Source organism: Narcine bancroftii, chromosome 1, assembly GCF_036971445.1.
Source record: "Narcine bancroftii isolate sNarBan1 chromosome 1, sNarBan1.hap1, whole genome shotgun sequence".
Lineage (NCBI taxonomy): Eukaryota > Metazoa > Chordata > Chondrichthyes > Torpediniformes > Narcinidae > Narcine > Narcine bancroftii.
In genome coordinates, this window is record NC_091469.1 from 259,785,496 (window position 1) to 259,798,222 (window position 12,727).

At 44.2% G+C, this 12,727-nt stretch overlaps 1 protein-coding gene across 1 annotated transcript; it reads left to right on the forward strand.

The window, feature by feature from the left end:
* Positions 1–7,527: 7,527 nt before the first annotated feature.
* LOC138742314 (cyclin-dependent kinase inhibitor 1C-like) lies at positions 7,528–10,135 on the forward strand. The gene is made up of 3 exons (XM_069896584.1): positions 7,528–8,235; positions 8,583–8,737; positions 9,435–10,135. The coding sequence occupies exons 1-2, from the start codon at positions 7,734–7,736 to the stop codon at positions 8,687–8,689; spliced, it is 609 nt and encodes a 202-aa protein (XP_069752685.1). The 5' UTR covers positions 7,528–7,733; the 3' UTR covers positions 8,690–8,737; positions 9,435–10,135.
* The last annotated feature ends 2,592 nt before the right edge of the window (positions 10,136–12,727 follow it).

Here is a 12,727-nt window from a genome sequence, read left to right on the forward strand (position 1 = left end):
AATGAACAATGAACCATAGTCACTGCCTCACTTTTACTTTTTCTTGCACAATTTTTTTGTAAGGTGGTTTATATAAATGTTTGCACCATGTGGCTGCTGCAAGATAATGAATTTCTTGACAGGTTCGTGACAATAAATTTTGATTCTGATTAATTAACCATGTAGTGATGTTATGTAAAGATTAACACTGCCTGTTTTGGCTGGTGAGATTAAATGAAAATCAGAATTTACAGAGAGCATCAATTGAGAAGGGTGAATCTTAAGAGCAAATAGAAGAATCAGACAAATAACTAAAGAAACATGCTCTGAGAGGTAATGTGAGATCTGAAATTTTCTAAAGATTGGGACTAACAGTAGTTCCTCAGTTCCAATATAACATGTTCTCAAAAAAAAACCATAATTTTGCTAAAAGTTTTAAAATATTACAATATTGATTGTCATTATAGCCTCAAATCACATTCATCTATAATCTCATTGCAAATAATAGCAAAGAAATTCTCTTCATTTGAGGGAAATCAGAGACCTTGTGCAATCCCAGAACCATCATCTCTTACCCTATTCCCCTCCTAACCCCATACAGGTTGTTTAGGCAATGATTTTCTTGCTTTTTCATTTCTCTTCTCTATGCTAATTTCCTTTTTTAATCTCCGTGTCGATAACTAATATTGGCCAATGCTTACTTTCACAAAAACAAGTCTGGTTTCTTGGAAAACGAAAGAAAGCAAACCAAATTCTGATAAACACCGAATGACTTGAAATGAAAACTCAGTATCACTTCACAGATGCTTTCTAACTTTCTGGATACTTTAAACATTTTGCTGTTTTAATTTAAAAAAAAAGAAATTTGCCTTTCATGGAAAGACATCTCCTAGGCAAAGTGGAGTTTCTGGACAAAAATGGAAACCATGAGGGATACATACCCAACAGCTGTGTCAAGGCCTTAGTGACATAACCTGCTCCATTACCTGCAAATCATATCTCCTCTTGGATCTCCGGACTTAAATGCCTGTGATTTGGCTCTTAGCAGGTTCCGTCTGAAGTTTGACAACACTGAGCTCTTGTATACTCATATAGCCTCCATATTTGCATGTAATGGATTTGATCAAGATCCTTTTGTCTCCAGCAGTGAAATCAAACAAAGCTGTGCTATCGTCCAATCCCTTTTTCCACCATCCTGTATTCCTTGTCAGAAAACAATGCTGTTCGGGATTGCAATTTAGTAATGAATGGGTGCAGAAGATTTCACTAATGCATGCCTGCATGCTAGGTCCAAAAATTGGAGGTTTACAATCATTGAAATTGAGTATGTTTTATAAAGCAGACAAAGGGAGACATGCATACCAATTTAAACCTCTTTAAAGATACATACAAGTGGCTGGGATTCATCATCAACATTAAAAGAACCAGTAGTTTTACATCAATCTGGAAAACCTGCAGAATATATCAAGAGTGATGCATGTACTAAGAAACTTGGACCATTTTGGTTACCAAAGACATTTACTTCCCCAGGAAGTAAAAATATTGGCACAGGTATCACGCTCAGAATTAGAGGAGTGGCAATATTGACCCTTGGGTGGTGGGGGGGGGGGGGGGGAATTGATGGGAGTATCTAAGGGGTCGATAAATGCCTGGGGCTTGATAACACTGGGACTTTTGCAGTGGAAAACAGAGGCGTCTCTATGGAGAAAATCGCCTATGGCCGTGGTAGCCAACCTCTTGCGAGAGCTGGCCTTAGTGGCTGCCATGTTCAGCCTTTTAATAAGTTGAGAGCAAATGGGAGGACAAGGGAAGGTGGATGGAGTGGAGAAGAAAGAGGCGTGCCTTTTTTGTATTTTTTGGTAGCAGCGCTCCCCCTGGCGCACACCGCCACCCTCCCATCCAGCGCCGCCACTGCCCCACGTCCAATGCTGCCACCCCCCTCCCCCCAACATACAAAGAATGTCACCGGGGGGATTTCACACCTAGGGGTTGATGAGGGATCAAGGATTCCACGAAAGGGTCGATGGTCTAAAAGGTTTGGGGGCCCCTGGCTTATAGGAACCCAAAGCATGGCAATTTCAATAATTATAACTTCCAGGTCTCAACCAGGCTCTCTGCCTACAAATCTATGGAAATACCAATATGTGTTCATTATTTTGAATATTGGGTTTTGTATCAAAAATATTGAGAGGCCTTAGAGTACCTCAGATTCTTCAGAATTATATGAAAAAGAGTAGGAGATGGCTAAGCTTCACTCCCAGACAAATTCAATACCTTCTACACAGATTTGACTACAAGATCAAGAAAGAACCACCACTGTGCACCCACATGTCCCCTAATAACCCTCTCCTGTCCGTATCTGAGGATGAAGTGTGGACTGCCTTCAGGAGAGTGAATCCGAGGAAAGTCGGGCAGAGAACCCAACCAAGTCTTAGAAATCTGTGCTGACCAACTTATAATGTATTCACGGATTACTTCAACATCTCCTCCAGCAGGGCATGGTATCCACCTGTTTCAGACTGGTGTCAACCATAATGGTGCCAAAAAGAGTGTAGTAACCTCCCTAAATGACTAGTGACCAGTGGCACTCACACCAACAGTAATGAAATGTTTTGAAAGACTGACTACAATTTGGCATTTAACATCACCATCCCCTCAAAACTAATCAGCAAATTGCAAGACCTAGGACTCAACACCCCTCTGTGTAATTAGATCCATGATTTCCTCTCCTCCAGTCCACAATCAGGGAAGAATGGTGAGAACATCTCCTCCACAATCTCCATCAGTCCCAGAGCACCACGGGGCTGTATTCTTCACATCCTGCTCTACTCGCTTTATACCCATGACTGTGTGGTTTGGAACGACACCACCATCTATCGATTCACCAAGGATACCACGGTAGAGGGTTCTATAAAAAGGGGTGATGAATCAACATACAGGAGGGAGATTGAAAACTCAGTCAAATGGTGCACCAACAACAACAACCTCGCACTTAATATCACCAAAATCAAGGAGCAGTTGTTGACTTCTGGAAGGGAAAACCAGGGGTGTACGATGCGGTGATCATTGGGGGGATCAGAGGTGGAGAGGGTGAGCAAAGTTAAGTTCTTGAGAGTCACTATCTTGGAGGATCTTTCATGGACCTAAAATAAAAATAATTCTTGAAGAAAGCATGTCAGCACCTCTACTTCCTCAGGAGTTTGCAGAGGTTTAGTGTGACATCGGAAATCCTGGCAAATTTCTACAGAGGTGTGGTGGAACGTGTGCTCCAAGCCTAAAGCCCTGAAAAAGGTAGTGGACACAGCCCAGGACATCACAGGCAAACCCTCCCCACCATCGAGAAAATCTACTGAGATCAGTGCCATCGGAGAGCGGCAGCAATCATCAAGGATCCACACCGCCCAGCGCACACTCTGTTCCTGCTGTTGCCATCAGCAAAGAGGTATCGATGCCACAAGGCCTGCACCACCAGGTTCAGGAACAGCTGCTACCCCTCCACCCTCAGACTCCTCAACAACAAACTCAACCGGGAACTCACTTAAGGATTCTTACTTTTGCACAATAATGTTTGATTTTTTTTCCTTTCTGTATTGCAGTCTATTTTTTATATTTCTTCATTTGTTTACATGTATGTTGTATGCAAATTTTTTGGACTATCAATAAGTGGTAATTCTGCCTCGCCCACAGGAAAAAGTATCTCAGGGTTGTATGTCATGTCATGTATGTACTCTGATAATAAATCTGAAATCTAAATCTAAAAAAACCAGCATTTGCCAATTAACTTCATGGTTAATAGAGAGTTCCATGAGATCAGAAACAGTTCTTGGAATTGCTGTAATTTTTTCCAGCGATTTGCCTGGCCACTGTGGTCACTTCAGAGGTACCTCCTGGTGGCAGAAACCACATTGTGATTTGAGTAGGATGTCTTGAGAAAGGGGAAGGGGTGAGCAAAATATTTCCCAGTAGTGGGGAGAAGAGAGATGCCATCTCTTTTAAAAGAGATGTTTGATGGTGGCTCCTATGTCAAATGTATCTCACTTCCTGAATTTGCTGTCTACTTAAAATGTTCTACATCACTAGGCATTTCTTAATGATTCTAAATGTTGATTCTGAGACAACAGAGTCTGGTGGTCTAACTTTCCCCTTCAGTTTCAATTTTTGTTAAAATGGTGTCTGGACAAGGGCCTCTGTAACATGATAAAGCTCTGAGGGATTGGAGAGCTGGAGTGGGCACATGGTTTTGTGAATGCATCTTTTTTTTGACTGCTGTGAGATTAATTCAATGATGTAACCTGTGTCTCCCTCTTTGGAAACATTTGTATGTGCTTTCTCTGTTTGGCTTTGAGGAAAGTTGGCCTTGAAGAGAGTGATAAGGAGACCCAGTCATGAGAGCTCGGCCCAAAGATGCTCCAAGATGCATTAAAGAGGCTCCATATGCCTAGTCTTGACTCCAGTCTTGATGAAGAGTTCTGGCTGGAAATACTGACCGTTCTCCTTCCCACACAGATGCAGCTTGACACAAAGAATTCCTCCAGCTGTTGGATTTGCTTCAGGTTCAAGCATCTGCAGTCTCATGCATGTCTCCATTTGTCAGGCCTATATGTAAATCCCCTCACACTCTCACCTCAACAGTTATTCTTAATTTCTTCAACCTTCTGCTTTGATTTATTGGAGGTTTAGATAGATACACTTGTAAAGGTTAGTTTGTGAGTCCCATCCATAGCACAGCCGAAGAGGGTGGCCATTCCAATGGAGGACATGGTTGGACACAGTCATAGGTTACCATGTGCTTGCATTTGTTGGTTTTTCCAATACCATATATATGACCATGTGCCACCATGTCCTCCTTTGAAATGGCCACCCTAGAAAGTTCTCGCACTGGTAAAAGGCCTTTTGAGAGGCCTTGGAGATGGCTGTCCACATGGCATTCTCTGAAACCTCAAGCTTCATCACCAGAATTGATCTGACCGAAATGCTGCCAGACCAAAAGGTTACTTTGAGCTTTATTTCGTACTTTGAAGAAAGTGTGGCCTGAACTTTAATTCTAGTTCTGAATTGAGTAACTTCTGAGTACCAGTAATACCTAGACTGTCACACCACTGTGGGTCTTTTCTTTCGATTCATCCATTAACAGGATCCATACCAAGTCCAACCCATATGTGTATTTGATCATTGAGAATGTGTTATAAAAGGGAGGATTGTTATCCATGAATGCTAGATCTGAATGCACTCCGTGTGGATTTTCGTGGCGTGGGGCAGTCTCCAGTATTGTAATTTGATCTCTTCCATTTATTATGTCTTCTATTAAACTAGTCCTATTATAATGCTTGGACAACGTCCATTATTTTAGAAATAACTTATTCCATACTTGGTGCTCTGAATTCCTGAAAGTTTTATTTATATTAAAAACTTGCTGCCCCCACACTTGGATGGATAAAATATTTTAGCATTTTCATTAATGAAAGCCTGAACAATTATTCCCTTTGTTGCTATCAAACTGCACGAAATCCATTCACTTTAAATCTGCCCAACAGATGATAGAGGTGCACACCCACATCGCCCTGCTCCGTCACGTCAGTTGAACCAATGAACCACTATCGCCGAGCCTTGTAGATAACCTTGGCTGTCATGAAGAACCAGACGGGAGATGATCATTGCGAAACCTCAATGGCATTACAGGCAGGATTATCCCTTCAAATTGACTGAGTAAAATTGACGTTCCGAGAACAATTTACCCCTCGAAAGGCGAGAGAAATCATGTCTAATATTATTGGTTTCTCTTGGAAAAAGCCACCGTCTGCCCCGCTCCCACCTGGAACTAGTTATGCTCGTCTTGAGATTTATAGTAAGGTTGAGCCAGGAGATCTGCAGAGATGACCAAACATACATATTTTCGATTGCTTTTTTTGGTGGGGGGGGGGGGATAGGGAAGAGGATGGGTCAAGCTCCGTTTATGAATAAGGAACAGGCGGGGGTTTAACTATATGTTGTCAACTCTGGTTAGGCCCTGGGAGCTTAATTTTGTTACAAGACATTGCAGCTTTAAATTGCACCTTATGCCATCACCGACGTCATTGCATTTTTAGCTGAAGTATGTGAACCCAGTCGTGAAGTTATGTCTAAGTGACCACGTAGCTGTCGTTGTGCTGTTTTGTGAATTAAACACATCGCCTGATGCTGTCTGTGTTCTCTGCAAGCGACTGGGTCAGAACTGTTGTTATCAATAATCCCCGCTACTCCGTTATTCCCACTCTCTCTCTCTCTATATATATATTTAAAGGAAGATTATTTGATATGATTGTTTTTAATACGCAATTTCCAAATCCTGCTGGTTCATTTCCGGATTTCGCAGTCTTACTCGGAATATATTGCATCAGGCAGTGGAAACATTGTCTGTGAGCTGGACAAGGTGGGTGAGTTGGGTGTAAATCTCCTTCCGGAGACAGGACAAAGACCCAATCAAGTAGGTGGGGGAGGTGGGCTTGGAGTTGCAGAGAAGGTAGCGGAGAGAATGAAGGGGACGCCTTCTCATCAGCGTGTGTTTCAAAGAAGTGTAACTTCATAGCGATCACCGGAGTGCCTTCAATTTAACCGGAGCAATCTGCCAAGCGATAATATTAAACTGGTCCATCAGGACAGAGAAGGGGAGAGCGATGGTGAAGGGAGGGGGGAGAGTCGGCCGGTTGAGGGAGGTGGAAGGAGGGTTTGGCGCTGGAAACTGGTCAATTGCACCGAATTGTGACGATGAGGCGGTGGAAAACAATGCCGAGACCGAGAATTAAAAAAAAAAGACCACTAGTTTCACGATGCACAACCCCCCCTCTAACTGGTCCACTGTGCGTGTCTGACAAAGGATTTGTGTTGACTTGAGTTAAGGGTCCATCTGGATAGTCATCAGACTCGACAAGAATGAACTATTGTTTTGTCTACCAAAACTTAAACTGTAATTAACTCGAAACCTGAAGCACGCTGGTCGTCAACATTTTTTTTAAATCAGTGCTTAAATTATGTCCCTTGATTGTGGGTTTGGCGGTAAAACCCACTCCTCAAGGGTTAAGGGAGTCTCTGCACATCTCAATACGTAACATTCAGGATCAGCTATTAAATGGACACATGCATCATGGCTTTTAACGTGCGTTACCCCCGAATTGTTACAAGAGGAAAAATGATCGCATGCCATCATGAAATTGCCTCGATAACCTGGTGTGTTGTGACCGAGGTTTAAAAGGCCAGTGTCTGCATTACACATTGTCCACAGTCAGCAAGTCTGCTAGAGTATCGTAGATTGTGGCGTAAACAAAGAGAGCGCGGGGCTGCCAATCAAGGCAGGCGCGCCCTTCCATCCTTCTCCGCCCACTCGGGCCACCTGTCCATGAACCGGAGCGGCAGAGACAGCAACCAATGGGAAGGGCGAAGAGGTCAGGCGACGCACCAGTGAGGGAAGCTGAAATGGAAGGCGAGGCCCGCAGCGTGACCAATGAACGGGAGCTCCGTGGGGCTGTGTCCAACCCTCCTGGGCTGGTCGAGAACGACGCTGGTTAAAAAGCATCGAGGTGGTGCTCGCGACAAACATCGCAAACGCGGTGCGTAGTAGACGGATGAAGATAAATCTCCTCCTTATTTAAAGGAATCCAGCCCCCGGACTGTTTTTGTCGTTGCATTTCGTTATTGCTGCAGCCTCGTATTTGCAGAAGGAACCCTGGTTTGGTCCTGCATTTTGCTGCGGTCACGGTGTTGGGATTTACGAGCCCACTATGTCCAGCGTGCAACAACTCTTCAGTGGCAATTTGGAGAGGATGGCGACCAGGAGACCCTTCCCTCACCACGCCACGACTTCCGTCTGCAGGAGGCTCTTCGGACCCATTGACCACGAGGAACTGCGCCGGGAGACCAAGAGCCAACTGCGGGAGATCAGCGAGCAGGCCCAGCAGAGGTGGAACTTCAACTTCGCCACGGACACCCCGCTGGAAGGAGGAGAGTACCAGTGGGAGGAAGGCAGCGACGTGCCCGTCTTCTACCGGGAGAGCATCCAGGGGGGGAAACTCCGCCTGCAGTGTCCGCCTCTCGCGTCCTGCAGCTCGGAGACCGAGCGCAGCGGCTCTGGCGACCTGGACACCCCCGAGATCGTCCACCGGTTGCTCGGGCTGGAAAGCAGAGAGACCAACCAAGAAAACCGATCGGATCACTTGCACTCAGGAATTAACCCAGGGAGGCTGGCGTGCGCTCAGAAAAAGGACTCCACGGGGCACATCACAGGTGAGCAGGGATTCCCCGACCACCTCCTCGCTTTAGCGAATACCTTTTGTGTTTGTAGTCTCATCTCCTAGGGAGAAAGGCGGAAAAAATGCTCGTGTAACGTAGTAGCATTAACCTCTCCCTAGAACTGCTTACACAGCAACTTTCTATCGAGTGGGCAAAAGGAGAGCAACCCTGATCTCATTCCACCGAGCTTTGCATTCCACCCCTCTTTCATCTACAGAGAAACACAACGAAGGATTTCTGCATTTTCTTTCAATCGTTTCGAAGGTATCGATACTTGGTCGAAGGTTGGGGAGAAAGCGGGCTTCGTTTTCAACGCGCCTCTGTCTTTTTGTGCATTGTAGATTTTTTCGTCAAGCGAAAGAGGACGATCGGAGCCAAGGCTTCCAGTGAGAATGGGTCCCTTTCTGTGGCGCCGGGAGAACAGACTCCACGCAAAAGAATACGATAAAGACCAGGATTTTTTAATGGAAAGAAAGGATAGGCAACAAGACTAAAAGTGAGTGAGTGAACAACTTGGGCAGATGAATTGGAGGGTGGGGAGGGAGCGATGTGTTCAAGAAAAAAGCAACTGCTAGGTCGGGCATGAGAAAGGGTTCGTAGTAGCGAGTAGTAAACAACTGACTCGGGCTCTTTACGTCAGCGAGAGTGGGGCGAGGTTAGAGCTGTCATTGTCCCGTGACTCTGTGAACTGCAGTAACCGTCCACAGTAGCGGCTGCGTTCTCGAAACGGCCGCACCTTTTGCATTGCAAATGTAGTCGTTTGGGTGGGGGGGGGGGGGGTGTGGCAGCAGCAGCTGGAATTTAAGGGGGGGGGGGAGTTAGCACTGTTCATTTGGGATTTGACTTGTCTTTGCACAGCCTCCGTGATGTTGCAATCTGCAGGCTTCGCGATGTTAGTGAAAGTTTTTTTAAGAAAACGTGTGGATATATGTATTTGGTGACTCGCCGGGAGCCAGTGACGTCAGTCGTGTGGTTTGGCTAGGGGGAGGGGGTCCTGCAGACGTCACGGTGCGAGCGGATTGAGCTGACTCACCATTGAGATGGGGAGGGCGGATTGAGCTGACTCACCATTGAGAGGGGGGGGGGGCTGCGTTGAGAGATCTAGTTGAGTAATTGTGAAATATTGGTGTTTGCTGCGAGATCCGGACGCTAACAATATTCTCTTCCTCTTCTTTCCCCCCCCAACCGTATAGTTATTTGCACTCCACTTTCTACTTCTCTTGGCGTAATGAAAAGAAGTGGCTGACAGCGACCATCGCCTTCCTTACTGTTCCTAAAGACTGATCAAAAGAATGGAACACTGACCCGCAGATCAGAAGAGCGGGCGAGGACTGACCCGCCTTTCGATTGTGTAGTATGCATATACAGTAAATGTAGCAAACCAACCCCCAGTGGTGGAAAAGCCAGTGTTAAGGAGCACAGCCAGCAATTTAAGTCTGAACATTATGTATCCAAGCTGGTCAACAGTGTAATGCTTAAAATGAATACTTTACTGGGAAAATAAGTTCTAAATAGGGCTCTGCTGATATCACTCATACAAGGAGATGTATATTTGTAAATTACAAAAGCTTATACTAACTTATATTTCCTATTTATGTTAAGAATGGTTTAATCAGTTCAGGCACCCAATGAGCTCCCTTTGTTTGGGGACCAAAGGGCACTCTTGCTTTCTTTACAAAGTCTGTAAATATGTTTTTATTTTTTTTAGTTTGTGTCTTGCGTCCACATTTTGTTTGTAGCCAAAATGTTTAGTATACTTGAAGGTTGAGCATAGGGTTCTTTTTTTTAAAATTTGTTTCTGAGCCGTTCATGTACCACTGCCACTTTTGTGTTGGTAAAATTTGGAAAGACAAAAAAAATCACGTTTTCATCTGAATAAATGAATACAGTTTAACTTCCTATTGTCTTGTCTTCAATGCTGATCTTGAGTGTGTGACACATTGGTGCTGTGTAAAATATATAAAAGCTTGACTTTTCAATGTAGATTGCGGAGTTTACACCCCAGACTTCAGCTTCTGGTTTTATTTCAAATGCCTCGTTTCCAACATGCACATTAAAAACATATTAAAGCTGTATTGTGTCGGTTCCAGATGGATGAAAAGGGAATGATACCCTTTTTTTAAAAAAAGGGATCGTAATTAAGTTGATTGGATGGCTGCTCGACAGTTCCTTGAAGATTTAGAAAACTACACGAAATTACTGGGAGATGTAAATTTGGACGAAATAAGGTTGGGACTATAGTGAATTCGCCACCAAGCAATTGTATCGATGGAGACAGGAGTCAACCGATCGTTTCGCCCACAGAGTGCGATCGCCCATTTATCAACTCGTCCGATACACGGCTCTCGCTGCTGATGGGCGTTTCCCAAATCTTCATCCCAAATCCCTATTGACATTGAAGCGCCTGTTCACATTCGCTGCAAAGTCAACGCTAGGCGAATTCCCATCTTGTCCGCTTGATTCCTTAACAACAAAATGTTCAGGGGTTGGAGTGGGGGCAGGGAGAACTCAGATTGATGGCTTGTGTGTAACTTTCTCTCACTTCAATCGCGAAAGGAGCCCTTCCATTGTCCCTCAACGAGTTGGTAAAGAAACGTGCCTTAATGAAAGTCGAAGACGCGTTTCTTCGACATTTTCTCCCAAGTTCTTCAATTCTTTTTAAAATAAAACTCACCATCAACGAATGAAATTATTTTAGAATTACGTCCAGTGCGTTTTTAAAAGTAGATAGAAATTGACGTACCCAGTCCTTTTTTAAAAACCCACAAAATCAGGATTGACTTTATTGTTTCGGAACTGTATGCTGAGGAGGAAGGGTTTTCTGTCCAGTTGCCATTAATACAACATAACAGATTGCCCTTCATCAGCCAGTGAAAGACTAAATAATCACCTGGGAGCCATGATTTAGTGAATGCGGGTTGGGGGGGGGGGGGGTGGGTAAATGTCTGCGTGGTGAGAAGGAATTAAAACTTTTCAGGCAAAAAAAAATCTAATCGGAGCTCGTTCTTGGCCAGGACAACCCGTAGCGGTGTAACACTCCCGACGTCTTGTCCGGCCTGAGGCGGGAATCTCAGCTGCCAATACCATGGGCTGACTTCGCTACCAAGAGCTGCCCCCTTTTGTGAATAAGCAAGGACGGGGCATCTCATGCCTGCCTGCCTCCTGACAGAAGGGTGTCCCCGCCCGCCCTCTGATCGAGGTTTGTGAAACAGAAAGTGCAAATTTAAAGAGTCATGCAATTTCTGTAAATTTGCTGGTTATATTTTCCAACGCCGTCTTTCCGGATCAGCATTTCAGTCTCAAAAACAGAACAATAGATGTAATTGGATAATTCGTTTCAAAAGAAAAAAATAGCCTGAAATTCCAATCACCAATGATTGTTTCCTCCCCAATCCCTTGGAAAGATGTTAGAATAGGAAACCAAAATAACATTACGCTGTCTGGCAACTCTCAAATAAAAACAATGTGCTTTTTTTAAAAAATAAGCGAGTCATGCAAAATCAGAATGAAATGAATCACCAAATAATACGCGGCTCGTCTACTTGGATACGACTATGAGATTGAATGGCAGCGTTATCGCCAGTCTCCTCGGCCAACGGTTGAGAGAATGAAACCTGCACAATACAGAGTGTTAGCAATATCATTTTTATTTCCCGAGGGGGAGGGGTAGGGGAATGGTCTTTGTACTTCAGTGACCATGTTAAACAATATTAACAATGGAGTCAGGAAAAGCAGCTGTATGGAGCCCGATTTATAGGCTCTCTCTTGGTAGAATGGAAGCAGGTGTCTTACGCACCATTGTGTAGCCAGTCTCCAACTAAAATAGCCTCATCGAAATCACATGACTAACTTGGAGGCTACTCGGCTTAAAATATATGAATTTAATGTGGAATAGACACGTGTTCATGTGTATCGCAATCGTGTCATCGAAACATATGTCCATCACTCTCTGTTGCTCAGGTGTCGATGATTGTATCACTATTTTCTTGTATTAACTGTGCAGGACCCCTGTTCTCATTATAGACACAAAGCACACTGGGCCCCTATTATTCACGAGTTTTGTAGCCATATGGCAAATCTGTGTAGACATAGTCGAGATCCATTTATTCGGAGCGATAATGTCTTGCATCGGGAACAATTGGAACTTTGTTTGGCTGCTTTATAGAGAAGCGAATAAGAGAGAGGGAGGGGAAATAATCTAACTAGGAGAGATATCCAGCTAATTATAAACCAAGCCCATATGTGCCCATAGTTTTTAGAGTAATTGAATGAACTGGATGATCTTACAGGGTGAATACGCCATATGTGTAGATATGTGCAACACATGAAAAGACCGTTTGTTATTTTAAAACACTAAGCAGGGACTAATTGAACAGGGAAATACGTAATATAATCTCCAATCAACGTCAGTTATCAACCAAGAGACCAGAGAACCACAGAACACGACAGCAACAGGCTTCTCTGGCCCTTCACATCTGCGCCAAAC

What these genes read in the sequence shown, in the direction of transcription:
- LOC138742314 (XM_069896584.1), top strand. Translation starts at nt 7,734, where the DNA reads ATGTCCAGCGTGCAACAACTCTTCAGTGGCAATTTGGAGAGGATGGCG. An exon ending in CTCCACGGGGCACATCACAG is followed by an intron (nt 8,236 to 8,582) that starts GTGAGCAGGGAT and finishes TGTGCATTGTAG; the next exon opens with ATTTTTTCGTCAAGCGAAAG.